Source organism: Eptatretus burgeri, chromosome 2 (genome assembly GCF_056783735.1).
Source record: "Eptatretus burgeri isolate ZD-2024b chromosome 2, Ebu_testis_v1, whole genome shotgun sequence".
Classification (NCBI taxonomy): Eukaryota; Metazoa; Chordata; class Myxini; order Myxiniformes; family Myxinidae; genus Eptatretus; species Eptatretus burgeri.
Genome location: NC_140962.1, coordinates 18,770,337 through 18,790,280, shown reverse-complemented (window position 1 = coordinate 18,790,280; position 19,944 = coordinate 18,770,337). Strand labels below are relative to the sequence as shown.

The window sequence follows — 19,944 nt, the reverse complement described above, 5'->3', positions numbered from 1 at the left end:
ACCTCCAACCACAAAAAAGTTATCACAAAATATAAACTTCAATCGTGAATCACCAAAAAATGTATCCTTCAAATTTCCTCAAATTCATCCCAGAGGTACCTTATGATGTCAAGAAGCTTCCACATAAGTTTTGTGATGGGCACTCCAATAGTTTCTGAGATATGAGCAATAATGTACATGTACGTATGGCATATAGGTTCGAAAATCAGCATTTGTAATGTATTATACAATCATTCTAACCTAGCCATGACAGGGAACACAGGGAACGACCATCAATTGCTTTGAAGTATCATATACTTTCATTTTCAACTGGGCCTGAGGGGAAGAAACAAGTGCTGCTGTTGCTGCATTGAAGAGGAAATTGAAAGCCTAAGTCAGGTTAGTGAACACTGTGTACTTGAACTCACTTATTGATTGTATAATACATTACAAATGCTGATTTTTCGAACCTATATGCCATACATACATGCACATTATTGCTCATATCTCAGAAACTATTGGAGTGCCCATCACAAAATTTATGTGGAAGCTTCTTGACATCATAAGGTACCTCTGGGATGAATTTGAGGAAATTTGAAGGATACATTTTTTGGGGATTCACAATTGAAGTTTATATTTTGTGATAACTTTTTTGTGGTTGGAGGTAGGAAAATGTTGCCCAGACAAATTCATCGGGCATGAAAATACCTTTAAAATGACACCAAAACCAGCTCTCTAGGTGTTATACTTTTAGAGATATGGCCATTTGAATTCGCGACGTCGTGCTAATTAGTCCAAAGTTCGTTATTCTGTATCTCACTAATTAAGAGGCTGTTGGCAAAAATATTTGAGTTCTTGCCGTTTTTCATGGGTCCCAATTGGTTCCCAAAGTTTTACAAAAATCTGAGAGATGACGGCAGATTCTTTGATGATTTGACATGGAATGACCCAAGAGTTGCATTCCAATAGTATGTAACTGAATTAAATGAAAAAGGCATAGCCCAATAATACGAAATTGATAGATTTTGTCACGTTCAAACAGTACGTAATTAACAGAAATACATGCGTCGCCCGAGGCTTCACCACCCCACCCTGAGTGTGTGTGGAGTTTGGCATCAAATTCAGTCTAAAGGCCCAGTCACACCTTGACGTTTTAGCCAGCTTATGCCGATTTATGAAAAATTTGTCTGAAACGCTGGCACACGTCGAATACGTTATGCATTAGTTTTGGAAACATTGAGAGCACGCTGAAAAACACTGCCATACGTCGTCGTACGCTGGCTTTCATCGTTGTACTTTGCGGTTGTCCTCAAATTTTAGCATGCTTGAATTTTTACTACGTATGCCGGCGTATGACTCACAAGTTCCGCGATGCTGGCCATAAGTTGTAGGCACGTTATGCGATCGTCGACACACGTTAATTGTAAGTTAATCATAAGTCGAAACACGTCGAGGTAATGTTTAGCGTACCCGAAACTTATTTCTAACCTATGAGTAACGTGTTGTAGGCACGCTACGCGATCGTTGACACACGTCCACACACGTTACTTGTAAGGTACTCGTAAGTCGAAACGCGTCAATGTAATGGTTAGCGTCAGTGTTCCAGACTCCCTGGTTTTTTTTTGGTTTTTTTTCTTCGGTATGGCGGTCATGTTGACACTTCGATTTCTAGTGTGGTTATGATTTAAATCGTTGAGCGGCAGCCTATTAATTATCTATATATTAATACTGAAGGACCAATTTTGTGCTCCTCGCGGTCGCGTCACGTTTTTCTCGGTACTGTGACCTGGACTGAAAGAAACTTCGTACCTGTAAGAGTGCATCGCACATAGTGGCAATAGTCAAACTTCAACTCTGAAGCAGAATAAACACTTTTCGTTTTACATTCGTTTACATGGCGACGTGTGACGTCACCGCTGGGAGGCGTCAGGACGTCATGACATCCGTCATTCGCTGACGTCATTACGTCTGTCGTCGACAGACCGTTACCGCTGAGAGGTGTAATTCCACTCCTCGAAAATAGCGTCTGCAATGTAAAACCCTCTTCTGCACATTCTGACTACCTCAGAATGTGAATTTCACACAAAAAATGTAACAAGAAACATTGTATCTTCTATGTATTAATACTGAAGGACCAATTTTGTGCTCCTCCTCACGGTCGCGTCACGTTTTTCTCGGTACTGTGACCTGGACTGAAAGAGACTTCGTACCTGTAAGAGTGCATCGCACATAGTGGCAATAGTCAACCTTCAACTCTGAAGCAGAATAAGCACTTTTCGTTGAGGCGGGGGCGGGGACGAAGAGGCGGGGGCAGGGAGTTAAGAGGGGGGGCAAGGTAGGCAAATTTTTTGGGTGGGGGTAAGCAAATTGAAAGCGGGAGATTGGGGTGAATTAGGCGGGGTTGCGTGTGAGGGGGTGGACAGGGGGTGCAGGCCCAGGGGCAAGTGGGGTGGGGAATCAAGAGACGGAGGACGGGGAGTGAAGAGGCGGTGGCGGGGCTGGGTAATTAAGTTTTTTTTTTGGGTGGGGGTAAGCAAATTGAAGGCGGGGGGTGGGAGGCGGGGGGGAATGCGCAGCGGCGGGGGATGAGTAGGAGGGGGCAAGCACACCCTGTCCAGTCCATGTCCCTCGAATGTGGGTGAGCTGGTGAGGGTGGTTGAATGAACGGAATCCGTCTGTGACCGGGTTTCGGCTAGTATTATATTATAACCGCACTAGAAATCGAAGTGTCAACATCAACGTCGTACCGAAGAAAAAAAAAAAAAAAACTACCCCCAAGAGGGAGTGCCGGTCATCTCTGCCAGAAGTCAAAAGTACCTCTGTGCCAGACTGGAATAGGGGCAGTTCATAAAGTACGTACGCTCTACTTCCGGGTTTCAAAACCACCCACCCCCCCTCTGTATGCAGGCTAGTGACCACCCACCCACCCCCCCCCCCCCTCTGTATGCAGGCTAGTGACCACCCACCCACCCCCCTCATACATCGCTAATCGCTTGCAAAGCCAGCAGTTCCTTATGAACCGATGTTTGTAAGCCATGACGATGCAGTCCCAAGCGGTGTAATTTACCTTTTTCTTTTAATATCACAGCACGTCATTTATGAAAATAAAAGTACAAATTGACATTCAAAACAATGTTAATGTCATAAATGAAAGTAAGTGTGCATATAAACTTGTGTTCCATTGTTTTAGTTAAATATGACAAAAGCTTCAAATGTAATATTTGTCTCGGAGACTTCCGGTTCTTGAGTTAATACTTTTTTTTTGTATGTACGTACTTTTATGAATAGCCCATACGGGGAGTCAGAACGAAGTTTGAAGGGCTATAAAATCGGAACGAGAGCAAATTTCAGAAAAATGGCTCGTGTTGTTCTCGATAATAGTCCATAGTATCTGAATCACTAATAACATTTGATCTCTCTTGATAAATGAGGGAGGAGATACGATTTGAAATCGACGATTTTCGCAACTTTGACAGCCTCGTGACGTTGACCGCGACCTTGGACGACCTTGAAAGTTATATCGTTGTGCATGTCTCATCGACCTCTATCCATTCCACTATTGGTTATTTGTCTCCACTCGGTTTGATTGTGGACGGACGGACGGTCGGACGGACGGACAGACTTCGAGACTTGGGTTATTAGGGCATCTCTACTGAGATGATAGAGATGACCTAAAAACCAGGGAGTCTGGAACACTGACGATAACCATTACATTGACGTGTTTCGACTTATGAGTAACTTACAAGTAACTTTTGCCGACGTGTGCCAACGATCGCATATCATGCGTACAACTTATTCCCATCGCATGCGAGGCATACGGCAAGTACGTCGTAAAATGTTTAACACGTTTAAAAGTACAAGACGTACTCCACTTACTACGACGTATGATAGCGTACTTTAGCATTCTATTCACCTATACCAAACGTACCCATACCGTATTCGACGTGCGCCAGCGTTTTAGATGCATTTTTCACAGGTCGGCATACGCTGGCAAGATCGCCAAGGTGTGACTTCGATGTTGACACTTCCATTTCTCCGGCGGTTATGATTTGAATCGTTGTGCAGCAGCCTTTAAATAGGCTATGCCACGTGATCGTCGGTGATACGTGCAGCGCGCTATGCATAACTTAGACTATCGTTGGGCATAAGTTGTGAACGCCGACAACACGCTAAGCATTCGTTGGTATAAGTTATCTATAAGACAACGAAACGTTCTGTGTCCGTTACTGATATGTTATGCATACAACCAACTCGTTATGAATACGTCCGAATCTTTAAAAAAAAAGCATCAAAAGTTCAGCGTAAGCCAGCGTTTACATACATTTTAATACGTTGCCATTGCTGGCTAAAACGACAAGGTGTGACTGGGCCTTAAAATGGGTGTAATGGATTGTATAGTATGTAAAGGTCTCGCAGTACATTCCAATAGAATAGTGTGTAATTAATAGAAGTACTCACGATCAAAGTTGCGCTCAAACCTTGTGTAATTAATAGACTGGACATACTCGAATGAGTCGACTGAGGCTTCATCCCCCCCTCCCTCGTCCCCACCCTGAGTGTGTGGAGTTTTTGCACTAAAGGTCTTAAAAGTGGTATAAAGGTCTAAACTCTAAAGGATTTAAGGGGTCTGAAAAAGTCTAAAATGGGTCTAAAGGTTTGATGGTGTAAAGGTCTAAAAGGTATGTTTCAATGGTGCGTAATTATTCATACAATTTCGATTCCTCATTGCATCTTGTGATGCGACACGAATGGTGCACCAGAAAGGTCTTCAAAAAATAATTTTAGGTGCTTTTTTGTTTGTTATCTTGCCAAAATGAAGTTTTTGCAAGATATGTTAGTCAGCTTGTATGGTTTTTTTTTTTTGTTTTTTTTTTGGTTTGTCTGTAATCACGTATAAAAAATTGTGCAGAACACAGTTATCATTGGAAATTTTTGTAACTTCGCATATCAGAGGCCTATAGAGGTCCCTTTCAGCGTGTAAAATTTTGAAGGTCAAAGGTCAAGGTCACTTTGTCGCAAATCAGGGGAGTCGACGAAACCCTTATTTTTTGAGTAATTTTGATCCGATCATCTTCAAACTTCATGGGAATATAGTTCATGGTCTGGCGCTCAGCTGATTATTTTTTGGTGGCGATTGTCCTTGACCTTCATGGTTAGCGCCTCAGGTCAAACATATTTGACCCCAAGGTCAAATTTTCAAGTTTTAGGAACCATATCGTGTAGTACCTCAAATTGAACACCTCTGAGTGCTTTCTCGATATGTAAAGCTTGAGACATTATGACGTCATTTGGTGACGTTATGAGGCAAACGCATATTTTTCATGGTTACTCTGTAGAACGATTCTCATCGGAATCTCTCGTAGGCAGATATTCATCAAGGAGTCGCTCCTGGTGGATAGCAGCTCTGTTCACCTCAGTGTGACCTTAAAGAAGTCACACGTGGTCACCTTTTGGCAAGATACGGGTCACCCTGCGGGTGACATTGGTTTATTTGTTTGTTTGTGAACAGTATTACAGAAAAACTCCTTGACGGATTTCGACGAAACTTGGTGGGGGCGTTAAGTCTGGTCCAAGGATCATGCCATTAAATTTTGGACTTGGTCCAAAATCCAATATGGCCGCTATTGCGGCCAATTTGAAAAAATATTTGAATATTTTTTTTTTTGCATTTCTACATGTTTTAAGTGATTTCCAACCCCTCCCAAAAAAAAATTGTAAGAGAAATAAAATTTTTTGCAACTTTTTTTTCAACAAAATTTCGATTTCTTTTTTTTGCATTTCTACATGTTTTAAGTGATTTACAACCCCCCCCCCCAAAAAAAAATTGTTAGAGAAAAAAAAACTTTTGCAACTTTTTTTTCAACAAAATTTTGATTTTTTTTTTTGCATTTCTTCATGTTTTATAAGTGATTTCCAACAAAAAAAAAACATGCCAAAATTATAATTGCGGCTGATTTTGGAACTTCAGGTGGATATACCCACGTAAAATCAATTTCTGTCTCAAGGAATCGAGTTATGACGAATGAATTGAGTATGTAAAAGGGAAAGTTGCAAACTATAACTCTGTGAGCACTGTTGATGTCAAATTGAATGAATAGGATATCAGGTTCACTTGAGTGACCTACCAGTATTTGCGGCGGAGGTTTTGCACTCTACCGAGTGCTCCCCCTCTAGTTGATTTCTGTTTTCACTTTTGGGACCTGCTGGTGTAGCTTCATGTTTAATGAAGATTATTTTCGTGCAAATCCGCTCAGAAATACACTTCATGAGGAAAATATATTCAATTCAAATGACCGTGAGACTCTGGAAGGGACACCACATGCTTTCCGTTCGCTGCTTCACCTCATAACCTGTCCTCCTGAGGGACTGCTTATTCGTAGCGTCTGAGATTAGTGTTTATATTGTTGTGGGCCGGCGGGGTCGGGTGAGAAGACCACTAGGTGAGGGACCACTATGTCGATTCCCACCAGACTCCCCGGAATTGTAGGCCGTCGCTCACGGATAATTCCGTGATGCGGCGGGTCGCTTATCCCACCGTGGACGCCAATAACTCAACCACGTGACCTAGGGTTCTCCCGCCTATGGAATCTGGTTACCTAATTAACCACCGGGGAACCACGCCCTCGGTACGCCTTGTCCGAACCAGATCACTCGACCGGGTCGGATCACCTTTTCGGATCGGATGCAGCCGAGCGACACTGCCAAGGACGTACCGGCGAGAAGGAACGGACCGTTGGGAATAAAGACCCGGCTAAACCTGGATTCGAACCATGCTGGACCAATGAGGGAAAAAACAAAGGTGAGCTGGGAACATTCCTAATGACAATTAATTTACAAGCGGGCGAGGAAAAGCATGTGGCACAACAAAAGTTTATTGGGTATGTAACGCAGGGAAAGAGGAGAGGGGTGTGGGTGGTGTGACAATTATACAAGCAACTTACTAAAGTAGACACAGTGCACACTTGACATGAGATTATTCACAGAAACAACAATAAAAGATCTTCTACAGGCTTACTTAACAGACAGGTGCCAGCACACTCAGACACACACACAGAAAAAGAAACCCCAATGAAGAAAAGGACTTTTGCAGCCAGGGAGGGAGGGGGTTGAGGCCACAGTTCTCGGTACCTGGGTGTCTCGGGGGAGGGATGCTCCGTGGTGCAGCACCTGACAATAGCCACGTCACTCTGGCCACAGCTGCACATGTGGAGATCGTGTTCCGAATAAGAGGAGCTTGAATGGAGAAGGGAGGAGCCCAGAGGGCAAGAGTAGAGTAGTCGGAGGGCACAGTCAGGAGGCTTGGTCGAAAAGCAGGAAGCGAGGTCGTGTGGGCGGAAATGAGGAATAGAAGGTGGGCCGTCGAGGCGAGACGTGGGCGGAGTCAAGGACAGGAGACACAGCGTGAAACATACACACTCACATAACCACACTCACATAACCACACTCACAGAGGACTTCTCCGTGTTTTATAGAGCTCGGGGGAGGAGCCATGCCAAATCCGACGTCATCGCCTGAGTTGGCGTTCTGACTGGCCCCGACCCCTCACGTGGTCTGCCATCCTGGGCCGGGCCTCGGCCAGACGCTGGTATAGCCCGCCCACCTGGGTGCAAAAGCGTACATGAAACGCCGCACATGTCTGGCCTTGGGTAGACGGTGGTGCAGCCCGCCCACCCTACTGCGTGACTCGCTGTTGTAAACGAGACGAGGGGCAAGCGAGGCAGGCGGCATCGTGGATCGTCACGCTGTGGTAAGCGAGATGAGGGGGCAAGCGAGGAAGATTTACCTCAGGAGTGAAAAGAGAAAGAGTGGGAAGTGGAATGGAGGGGAAAATTAATTAATAAACCTAACTAATAGCCCATCGCAAGGCACTCCCTGCTGTCCTGCGAGATAAAGGGTAGGGAACTAACTCCACGTACACTAATGGGATAACTATCTTGGGACACCTATCTGTTGTCTGCTTGTGGTTCCGAGAACCGCAACAATATTTTAGATGATTTGGGGATGTGCTCTCCAAGTATCTGAAAGAATCCCGGTGAAAAACGGACGGTGAAATTGATTCGGGAGTCCTGCCTTGTCCCGGTTTTATTATTTTTTGGCAGTTCAGGCTCAAACTTTGGACTCGAACCATCTCTAATGGCAAGTTTAGTTGTGCTTGCATTTGTGCAGTGTGCTCTGTGTAACTCCTTTCCTAACACTATGGAAAGACTGCTGAACTTGTATTTTATGGCCTTCAAAGCCATCCCACAACCAGGTTGACTAAATAAGAAATGTGTGCAATGGTAAAAGTTGGTTCCTACAAAATTACATGATGAGGTGCCTGGTGTTCCAAAAAGAAATCATTTTTCTGCAGGCAGGGGTAGCAGGGTGTTTCATGTTGCAGGAATAAATGGCTGAGGCTGAGTGAAATAAGATTTTTATTGTGATGTTTGCCGTCTGCATGAAAATAATAGTCCAGCAAATTTCAGGGAAATTGACCTGGGGGTTTGGAAACGTACAACGTCGAAGAAACAACCAAACAAGCATGCTCTTATACACGGCGTACACAAATTTCCATTCCAAATTCAAACGGTGGAAAATAAAAATAGGAACGCCTGTCCTGAAGCTCGCCTGCCTCAGGAACAACAGTCACTCAAACCCCCCACAGACCCCCTCAGACCCTGAATTTTGTTTAATGCCGTGAACAAAGTTTGGGACATCAAGGGTGATGAAGGTTGTGGTCAAGTTTCATTGGAATTCTGTGTGTAGTTCGGTAAGAGAGCAAATACCTATTTTGGGTGGTCAGAACCCTCCCTTCCTCCCTCCCCACCCCATCGACTCCCTTAATGAGCATAGATTTTGATGCAGCAATACACTTTGGTACATGACAGGTGACGAAGGTTGTGGTCAACTTTCATCAAAATTGTGTATGTAGTCTCGAAGAAAACAAACACCTATTTTGGGCGGTCATACACCCCTTGTCGACTCCCTTCATGAGCGCAGATTTTGATGTGGTCGATAAACTTTGGTACAACACGCATGATGAAGGTTGTGGTCAAGTTTAATCAAAATTGTATGTGTAGTTTCAGAGAAGAGAGCAAATACCTATTTTGGGGAGGCGGGGGGGGGGGCAAAAAACCCCCGTAATGTGCAGGTTTTGATGCAGTCGATACACTTTCGTACATCATGGGTGAAGAATGTTGTGGTCAAGTTTCACCAAAATTGTGTGGGTAGTTTCGGAGAAGACAGATTTCCTTGGTCAAAACTAAGATCCAGGTTTTCAATGACATCTTGGATGTTGCTGGGTTGTCTGTACCTCTCTGTTATGAGGATGTTGAGGTCACAAAGAGATTCACTTTCCTTGGCAGTGATATTCATTTGTCTGCATGTTGCGAGCCAGAGGTCAATGGATGTCTGTGTCAGGAGTCATGGATTCACTGGATCATGTGGTGTAGTGCTGTCTGTACCTGTGCAGGACGACGAAAGTCCGAGTCTTCAGGTCCTTGGTGCTTCCAGTCTTGCTCTATGGATGTGAGACTTTGGCTCTGACCAAGGATCTGAGACAGAGACTTGACTCTTTCAGTACCAGGTCTCTTCAGAGAATCCTTGGCTATCGCTGATCATACTTTGTGTCGAACGAGCGGTTGCTTAGAGGGACTTAGATGAGATTTGTTACTTGTATAGTCCGTGAGCGTTGGGTGCAACTGTCTGGTCATGTGGCTCATTTTCCTGACACTGATCCTGCTAACAAAATCTCTCAGTGAGGGAGCCTCATGAGTGGAGGAAGGCAACAGGCCGACCATGTGCTTCGTGGTTGCAGCAGGTTGATCGACATCTCAAGGAGATTGGGATGGGCCAGACATCTGCCTGGGTGAGACCAGACGCAGGCCATTGGAGTACCAGCGGAAAGTGTATGCAGTGACGTGCTGCTCTGGCGCATGCTCCCATACCTGACCTGACCCCCTCCTCTCCCCCCCCCCATCCCATACCCTTTTGGATGGTAACTTAGGCAATGTATTTGCATTCTATTCTCTAAGACTCTAAGTGCTACCATTTTTGACGTCTTGGTATGACTCAGCCAGGGTCAGTATGGAACCACCAGGGTCAGTGACCACTCTATCTATCCACCATGCCACTGAGTCTGGTGATGCTTTGGCAAGCATTAAAACAAGTGACAGTGCAGAAATCTAAGGATTTGGTTGTGTATACTTTCACCTTTTTCCAAAAGTTACTATGTCAACTCGGTTTAAAATGAACTAGCAAAGAAGTTGTACCCTGGTTTTATGATTCCCGTTGTATTTTTTTGACTTGTATTACTGCTTTGCACCAGGTGGCACAATCGTGGAGTATGGTAGTACTCCATATAGAGGGATGATATATGGCCACCCATTCAAATGTCTATACTATGGTGGGCTTGTATACTACTAAAGAGTGGTCATTTACTTTTAAAAGTCATACCTTTTATTCTCGAGCATTTTCTGACCCAACAAGATATAGAAAGATGTCAGAATACATCGCTAAAGTACCACATTGGGAGATCGCTAAAATGCCAATTTGTACTTTTTTGTCGTCGTCTTTTGCCCCTCTTAAAACAATGTAAAAACTATAGCCCAACCTTCCTCTATAACTGCTGAAGCTATGATGGTGATTGCAATGCAAGGAAGTTACTTTGTCTCTGGACTAGTGCACACTACCCAAAATAAAATAATTTTTTTTTTTTTTTAATAGTTTTAAAAGGAAAAGAAATCGAATGTAAACGTGAACTCAACCAAACCAGGCCAGGATCGGGGGAGAGGGTAATATGGACAGTCCCATTCCAAAAGCAATACATAAGCAAACCATCTCCCAAATCAACTGAAACAAGTATTAAAACAATTTAATAACATAGATGGATTTAATCCACACCAAAATAACAAAATATATAAAACTTGAAGCATTTTTTTAATTTTTATGATGACATTTCGCATATGTGGTAATCCACTTTGTTGACTGAACAAAAAGCCAGGACTGAGTGGGGAGGGGTAGAATGTACTATCAGCCAAATTTAATAACATGGATTGATTTAATCAATAACAAAATATAAAAATGTGAAACATTTTATAATTGACAAAAAAAAAACATTTAAAACTTGAAAGAGCAATCAGAGATTGCAGACCCTCAACAGAACTTGTTTTGTGTGGTGCACTTTGTGTGACGTTTGTGCACTGGTGTGTTGTGTAATTAATAAGAGACATAACTAGAACTACCACTTTTTATAACTGCTGGCAGTGATGACTGGGTACCAAGACGTCCTGCTTTCATTGGATACCTGAACCTGACCCATGACGTTTTTCATTACTATTCAATTTAATTCAGAATGGGATTAAAAGAAATTCAGTTCAAATCAAATGAAAGACCAAATTGGTACAGTCCTGCATTGGAGTCATCAGGAGGAACCTGAACAAGCAAAAAGCAAAGATGAAGTCACCAGGAGGAACCTAGATAGGATTTGCATTTCAGCTGCTACTCCAATACCCTCAAACCCATCCAGGCACACCCAAATGAGCTTTTTTTTTTCAAAAAAATAAAAAAGAACCCAGATCAAAATAATTAAATAATTCTGACTGCCAGACCATGTGTCCGATAAAGTTGACATTTAAAACATGTATTCCCCATCACGACTAGATCATAATTGTGAAGTTTCATGTTGATTGATTAAGTGGTTCCAGAGAAAACTGTTTAATTTTTTTCTTCAATCCAATATGGCTGCCAAACCATGTGACCGATCAATTATTCCTTAACAAACTTGTACACCCAAGGCTTGGAGAACATTTGTGTGAAGTTTCCCCTCAATCTGTCCAGCCATTCTGGAGCAGATTTTTATATGTTTCAGGGTAAATGCAATATGGCTGCCAACCATGTGACATTTGATGCCATATGTGAACCTTTTGTTTCTCATGGATAGGCGGTCATACGTATAATGTATGCACTTCTTCCACTCCTTTGTCTCTTTCACAAAACATGCAAGCACGCACACAAATCCATCATGACAATAGGGACCCATCAAGTGCACCGCGAGCACCTACCTGCCTCATTTCCATTTGCATCCCATTTTCATTTAAAACCGCATGCCAATTCTCAACTGCCTTCTCACCTCAGACCTTCAATCTGCTCACCATATTATACCAGGCTCACCACAACTACTTCACAGACGATTAAAAATACTTGCAACAACCCGCGCTTACATTTTTTTTATTATTACAAATGCGACCAATTATTCCCAACTTCGTTACAAGGAACTTCAACCTCTTCCCCACAATACCACGTTACAATCCCACCTCACTACAAATGCCACGTGTTCCCGCTACCCGACAACTGCTGCAACTGCCACATGTTTATTGAACACTCACCACAGCCTCTTGGGACGCTGAGGAGATAAAGGGTGGGTTATTTTGGGGCATAACTCCAAGCGAGAACACTTGCTGGAGCTCATTGGAGGACCTACGGGTAGCGCAGGGATTTCCCTAAAATCCTACTTTTGAATGGATGTCAGCGCAGGTTCGGGTCCAGAAAGCCCCTCCAAAAACCTCGGCCCGATATAAAAGTCGGAGCTGTTACGTGTTGCCCTGTCGGTGAGCGACTGAGCCAGATTTCGGATTCGGGACCTGGCGGGTCGTGGCTACGACTACTATGGACCAATAGGGAAGAAGCTCAATTTTGCTGGGAGCCTCGTTTGAAGAGAAGTTTGGCTCCTCCCCTCACCTAGGGCTCATCAAAGAAGTGAATGCAGCTCATTTCAGATCGATCGCTGGGTACAGCGCTGGAGAGAATCACCTTCGAGAGAACTCGCCGAGGAGCAGAACTTGACAGATCTCACCAGACATCGGATCTCGCTGGGGAGACAGGCGGCGCGGGAGAACAAGCGCCGGCGTTGAGCGAGGGGTGCCATGAGTCATCGTGACCAGGTGTGGGGTCACACGTTGCTACGAGCCGAGGATGTGCTCATTCCATTGTCGCTCATTAGGGCTGCATCCCTCAGCGACACTTACACATACAGATTCTTACACGATCACAGTAGGGTCTTTCGTCTCACGCATCTTTCTTCCACAATCTTTCTCTTGCCTATGATGGATGCAAAAAGAGCAATCATCACGGGCAAGCCTCGACCAATTGTTCTTTCCAGAACAAATCCAAGCGTGAACTCAAGAGTGAACCGCACTGACATGCACCTCAGTGTCTCCCTCTTACACCACACTGCACCCCACATTGCATTATGCTTGCACCTCTCAAACACTCGCCCCAGACACCCTCAGTATTTCGCCCTTCTCCCCTTTCCTAAGCGTTCTGGGTTGCGCAGGTCTGCCGACTACACCAGGTATTAAGAGGTCGTTAAATCCTCAACTGCTTATATCTCTCTGGACTATCTCTACTTTTCCTCGGGTTTGTGTGTGTATGTGATGGTGCCTGTCGTAGCATAAGTTAAGATTTGTATAAGAATATTTGGGATAACTCTGCACTGTCTTCTTTTATAAATATTGCATGCCTTTTGCCACACCCCACAAATTCCTTGCTTTCCCTGCTGCACATCTATCTATATTAATATTTCGGCACGCCCCTTTTTTTGTTCCACCATCAGATTTTTGTTACTGCATGAAATGAAACAAGCTTTGACATATATAGTAATGATATTATTGTCTTCCATAAGAGGCCCCTCAAAATTTGTTTTGATGAATATGGTAGTTAAACAGTTCATGTTATCCATTTGCAAAATGGGAGGAATTATTGCACAAAAAAGAAATAAAAATGTTTCCCATTTTTTTAGAGGACCACTAAGATGTGTTCGTAAAACCTTTTGTAGAGTGTGTTATTATTAATCACTATACGCCATAGTAAATTGCTCATGTTATTGAGCTGTCAATAAGCTATCAAACATAGACATATAATAAACTCACTTGAGTATTCATATCTCTATTTCAATGCGTAATATCAAGCGGTACCTTCATGATACCTAATAAAACCGGTCTCGATGTCCGTCCGTCCGTATATCTGTTCACAATCAAACCGATCGTGATGCATTTTAAGGCTTTCCGGGAGCTTTGGAGAGATTACCTACACTCCCGCACGGTGCTGTTTTTATTATTCCTACTGCACTTCATTAGAACATAGATCGTGGATGGATGCGCAGATCCCAGGAGAACAACTATAGCTGTACAGAACAATTCATATTATCGATGGATAAAAATGATATTTAATTGATATTATAATAAATTGTTTATTTAAAATCTTCAAATTTTGTTAGTTTTTAGTTTGTTGTGAAATATTAGGTCCTCGGGTCTCCGCATAGTGGCGTACAGGATTAAGTCGTACTTCTGTTTACTACCGTAGAAAATCACAGAACCATCCGATCGACATGCTGTTAACAGTTTCAGAATCAGCTAAAATCTACAAGATATGAATATGTACACGAAACTGATCCGGCCAGCTAAAATCTACAAGATATGAATATGTACACGAAACTGATCCGGCCTTTTGGATCACTTTAAAGTAGGGTGCCCTGTAATTTTAATGCGCTCTATGGATCCTCCGGAACTCACGAATGGTACATGTTGTGAAGTCACTAAACTACATGGTAATGTCATCGAAGTGGAGCTACTGCGGGACAGTCGAAGGGGAAAACCTGAATGATAATTAATTAATGGATAAAAATGATATCATATATTGTTTAAAATACATTCATGCTATCTGTCTTTTACCATATGTTGCCAGTGACGCCCGTCGAAGACGGGCACCTTTACTAGTTTCCAATAAATCCCATACTGTGCCGCATAACTTTCCTCGCTCCTTATTTTTTTTAAAAATCTGCTTGTGAGAAATGTTCTCAGGTTGTTTTTGTCTTTTCCTTCGTTGGTCTAGCATGGCCCGCACCCAAGCTTAGCCAGGACGTTATTCCCCTAAAATCTGTAAAATTGTCGGTATGTACTTGGCAGCTCCGATTAGAGTGGGGCGTAATTTAATTACAAGCATAACCCGCGCTCTGCGCGACATGTTGGGGTGGGTGTGTTTGAGAAAGGAACTGATGCAGAGTATCAGTAGTAATTTTACTTTAATGCAGTAAGTGGAATACGATTTCACTGTTTCAGAACCATTTTATTTACTTTTTTTTGTACCATGCACCTCATATGGTTTTTGAGATAATGTAAGCCGAATATCACCTTACTGAAGCGCAGAACAAAGTCAAAGATAGCGCGACACGAAACCACAAACTCGGAAATAATATATAAGATCTTTTTGGATTCTGGTACTCTTTGCCAAGACAGATATGGCCCGCAGTTCAAATCTTCTGAATATCACTCAGCACCACTGGTAACACATCTATTCCTTTGCACCTTGATTGTTTGTTTTTCTTAATTTATTTTTATTTTGTTTTATTTTTTCACCGTTGGTGTTCATTAAAATAGGTGGTGTCGATAAGATTGTGGAAGAATGTATTGATTGGCCTACTGGAGTTTATGCTCAATGATTGTTATCTCTCTCACTCTTTCTTCCATCAGGGTTTTTTTACATGGCCTGGCACAAGAAATTGAGGAAATCAACTTGCAGAAAATGCTTTTTCTTCTTCCTGATATAAATAAAAACAAGATCAAGGTGGGAAGCATCCAGAGAAAGGGACTTTGATGTTGTTTGTATTTGAATATATACTTCATTTCTTTAACTCATGGTTTCTCAATGCCTGTGTGAACAAGATGCCAATGATCTACATTTCTGGCACTGTTTCATACAGAGGTGGGACTTACCTGCTTCTTCCACTTACTCCTAGCTTCTCTTAGCCACCCCCCCATCCCCCCCCCCCGCGCACCGACCCGCTGCAATCTAGCCCCCCCCCAACCCTGTCCCGCCACAACTCCAACCCCCCCACCCCGCCATGTCGCAACTCAACACTGTGCCATATTTGCTCTCGGCCACCCTCCTCCCCTTTTAAAAGCAAGAGGCCGTTCCCACATCGATCATTGTATATTTAAATTGTAAATGAACAGGAAGTAAATATACGCACAGTATATGTGGGAAAAAATTAAATGCCCAGACCAGGAATCGAATCCAGGTCCTCTGGAGAACCGTACCAGGGCTCTGTCATTTGAACTGTCTGGGTGACCCACAGGCTGAATTCACAATTCTCCCACATGTAGATACCACTCTCTTTCCCCTGCTGCTTCTGGGGCACTCACTGCCAATGGGTTTTCCAGAGGACCTGGGTTCGATTTCTGGTCTGGGCATGTAATTTTTCCCCACATATACATATAGACATTATATATATATATATATATATATATATATATATATATATATATATATATATATATATATATATATATATATATATATATATATATATATATATATGTTTCTTCATGACCTAATCAAAACAGTGGAATATTTAACTCTTTCCCCTCCCCTATCATGCTGTCACCGACTTAACAAAAACCGCGATCAAAGTAGCAACAGCAAGACTCCAACATGTCATCATCCATCACAGTCACCTGTCCAACCCACAATGCCATGAGATGTGCAGAAACTCCATAGAATTGCAACTCTCAACTGACCATGAGCAGCCTAATTGTGCCAAAAAAAAAACAACCCTAAACCAATTATCTTCTTCCTGATGCATATAGTATTGTTTTAGCTTTCATACGAGCCTCGACAGTGTATACGAAAAAAAGAAAAGATTGTTTTCTTTCACAATGTCGTGAGATTCCCGGAAATTCTCGTACATGGGTTTTATGGTCCCTGATCAAGTCGTTTCGGAGTTGTCGGAAATAATAGCAAGGACCTGCGTAACCTCTGTGGCAAAAGCCCTGCTTGAGGGAATGCCACGTAGTTATTTTGGCAGTGTATGGACAACAGACTGCTGCTTCGATCCCTGAGGCCTATCTTCGCAAGACCCATGACGCCTATCGGCTCAAAATCCTTTTAACTGTCGCTTTGATCATTTTACACTGAAAGGAAAACTTGTAGGGAGGGCATGGCAATTGTGAATACGACAGTTCAGAAGATGTCCTTAACTTTGCGTAGCAGTAAGCACCAACATTGCAGCAGTATGTTTGTTGTTGTTTTTGTTTGTTTGTTTGTTTTTCTCCAGGTTGAAATTGTGGGTGGATTCAGGTGAACTGTCCAACCAATGAGTGTAACAGAATGTTGCACTCAGACGGACGGATGGACCAACAAGCATGTTATGATGTAGTTAGACTTCCCCTAGATAGCATAAATACTGCAAGGCAAATGAAGTGTAATAATGTGACAAAAATGTCACATGAAGATTGAGTCATTGTTTCATTGTTTAGGAGTTGAGAGGTTCCCATGAACACAACCAACAATTTGAGAGACTATTTGGACCCTTGAGAAATAAGTGAAGATGCTTTTTGTTGGGAGGAGATTCTCCGCAAGTTGAATTCTTAAATATTAATTCCAATCATGTTGTCACGGGTTCGAGGTTCGCCGCAAGGGAAAGTACTCAAGTTTCTCCCAAACGCCCGGTCCTGAAGCCACCGAGCACGGATAACTCCGCACTCCGGCGGGTTGTTGGGCACTCCCCGAATGCCGATTGGTACTGCCGATCCTGGCAGGGTTTCACAACTTCACATGATGCCTTACCTGTGGACGGCTGCACCAAGGGTGGGTTTCGTGACCTCGATGCATACTTGCAGGGAACTTACCATATCAGCTGCAGCCGAGCGGAGCTGCCAAGCACGCACCGTCCAGCAAGAGCCAATCGGTGAGGTAAAACCTCCCTGCTAGCACTACGTGTGGACTATGCTCGACCAATGGGGAAAAGACCTGGCGAACTGGGTACATTTATACAAACAAGTTTGTATTACAATAAGTGAAGCAAGCAAAATGCAAATATTTCCAAAAGAACAAGAGACACAGGGCAGAGCTATACTGATATTACGCTTATACAATCTTAACTTGCTCTAAGACAGGTGCCATCAGAACCATACGTGAGGAAGGTTAGAATAGCAAGAATGATGGAGACAGTACGATGTGTGCGACCTCTCCAATACCTGGCACGGCTGACGGGCCAACGCTTCCCAGCCGCTTAGGAGGGAGAAAATCTGAGGGTGTCTACGGTGCATGATTGGAGGAGGTGCATTGATGTGTGAAGAGGAAAATGTAAAGGTGTTGGTCAGGGAGGTTTTGGGATAAAGATGGGTTGGAAATGAAGCAAATAGCGTGTCAGAGGGTATACTTAACATGAGTGTACGAAGTCTGTATGTGTAATTACGAATTAGGGAAATTGCACTCTGCCTGGCGCCTGGCTATCGGTGGACGCGGCTCCACTTGGTAGTGTTCATGTCCCAACGAGCAGATGTGAGGCAACGGACAAAGAACCAGACGAGCCTTGAACGAGAGAGACAGACACAGACATCGTGTAGACACAGACATCGCGAGGGTGGAGTCTGGGAGGTGGAACAGGTGTGCTGTGGACTTTTCCCCACATGGCCTTGGGCCTCACCCAGGCGAGGATTTGGCACTGGAAATTGCTTCAGTTGCTCTGCACCTTGCCACGCAATGGAGCTCCGAGAATAACATGGGGGTGAGGTACTCGACCACGTGCCCCTACCATGAGTGCGCTTCCTTGTTCCAGCTGGTTCCAAAAGGTGATGGTGGTCGTTAATGGTAGTATCAGCATAGAGGTGAGTGTAGTGGTGAGCTTTTGGCGTTGTTTTTCGTGGCAGTGGTGGTCTTCGAGGTTGTGGCATCAATGATGAGTGTGGGGGAGCTTGGGATGTGGTCAAATGATGTGGGAATTTTTAGGAAGGCATTGTGGTGGTTGGAGAAATGCTGTAGCATTGTGGTTCGAGTTTGTCGAAGGTTTGAGTTGAACGTGTGTTTGGGAATGGTGTGCGGTTTGAATGTGAAAGGGTGGGCATATGCTAATGCCCACCCTTTCTCCACCAACTCCACCAACAGACCACAGCAAGAGCTGTCTCTCTTGCTGTGGTCTGTGGCATGCATGCGTGAAGGACAGGTTCGTGTGTGCAGCAAAGTAAAAGGTGGGGATAAAGACCTACCTGAAGGCCCATGCAACGCAATGGACCCATAAAGCCACAAGACTTGAGGGAGGGGCAATCTTAAATGAATACTGATGAAATAACTGCACCGCTATATGTTGTCTGCCATAGCCTCGGAGGAGTGCCGGTTTCGCAGAACCGCAACAACATGTATACAAGAAAATTTTTATTTTTATTTCGGAGATGCTTTTGTTCTGCATGAATGGAGTAGTTTTGGGGGAGGTGAGGGGAGGGTGCTGCTTTTTCATTTTGATGTCCATCACATTTAATTGAGGGCATTAAGAGTTGACTAACGTGTAGAATAAACCAGATGGAGAAGATTGAGTACGTCTCTCAACACCCCCTCCCACATTCATTACCTCCTTTAAAAAAAAAGGCCATTAATGAGACAGCTGTGCTATTTTTCTGGATAATCGGAGAGCCACATGGTAATTCTTCTAAAACTAGCTACGTTGCCAGAAGTTTTGAATGCAAATTCTGAAGTTACACAATAAGTCACTTTTGTTAGATTGCATTGCACATCATTTTATCCATGATATGATTGTTTGAAGGTTTCATATCGAAGCTTCATGTTCATTAAAAAAAACAAAAACTCGAAGTGCACTCGGGAGAGCGCATACTTCTGACAGGCTGATTAGTTTACGTTTTGTATCCCATTGATAGGCCGGATCTGGATTCGTACCTGAGCTAAAATTTAATCTCCTTGTTCATGTCACCAAACAAATTCATCCACCAAGTTTTGTCTGAATCCGTCCATAATTTTTTTTTGAAATACCGTTTTAGCCCAATCACTCAATGGTGAAGAATCACTTTAAAAAATTATTTGATCCAGATCCGGATCTTCACCAAAATACAATCCATTCTTCCTTGTCACACACCCAACATATCCACCAAGTTTGATCCGAATCCGTGCACCACTTTTTGAGATATCCTGTATACAAAC

At 43.4% G+C, this 19,944-nt stretch overlaps 1 protein-coding gene across 3 annotated transcripts in view; it reads left to right on the top strand.

The window, feature by feature from the left end:
- LOC147031515 (caspase-8-like) overlaps positions 1 to 19,944 on the top strand; it is a 119,762-nt gene that overhangs the window by 40,056 nt on the left and 59,762 nt on the right. For all 3 annotated transcript variants that reach the window (XM_085864317.1, XM_085864325.1, XM_085864333.1), the window contains exon 3: positions 15,486 to 15,579. In XM_085864317.1, the coding sequence (XP_085720443.1) occupies positions 15,486 to 15,579 (94 nt within the window). The remainder of the gene's footprint in view (positions 1 to 15,485; positions 15,580 to 19,944) is intronic.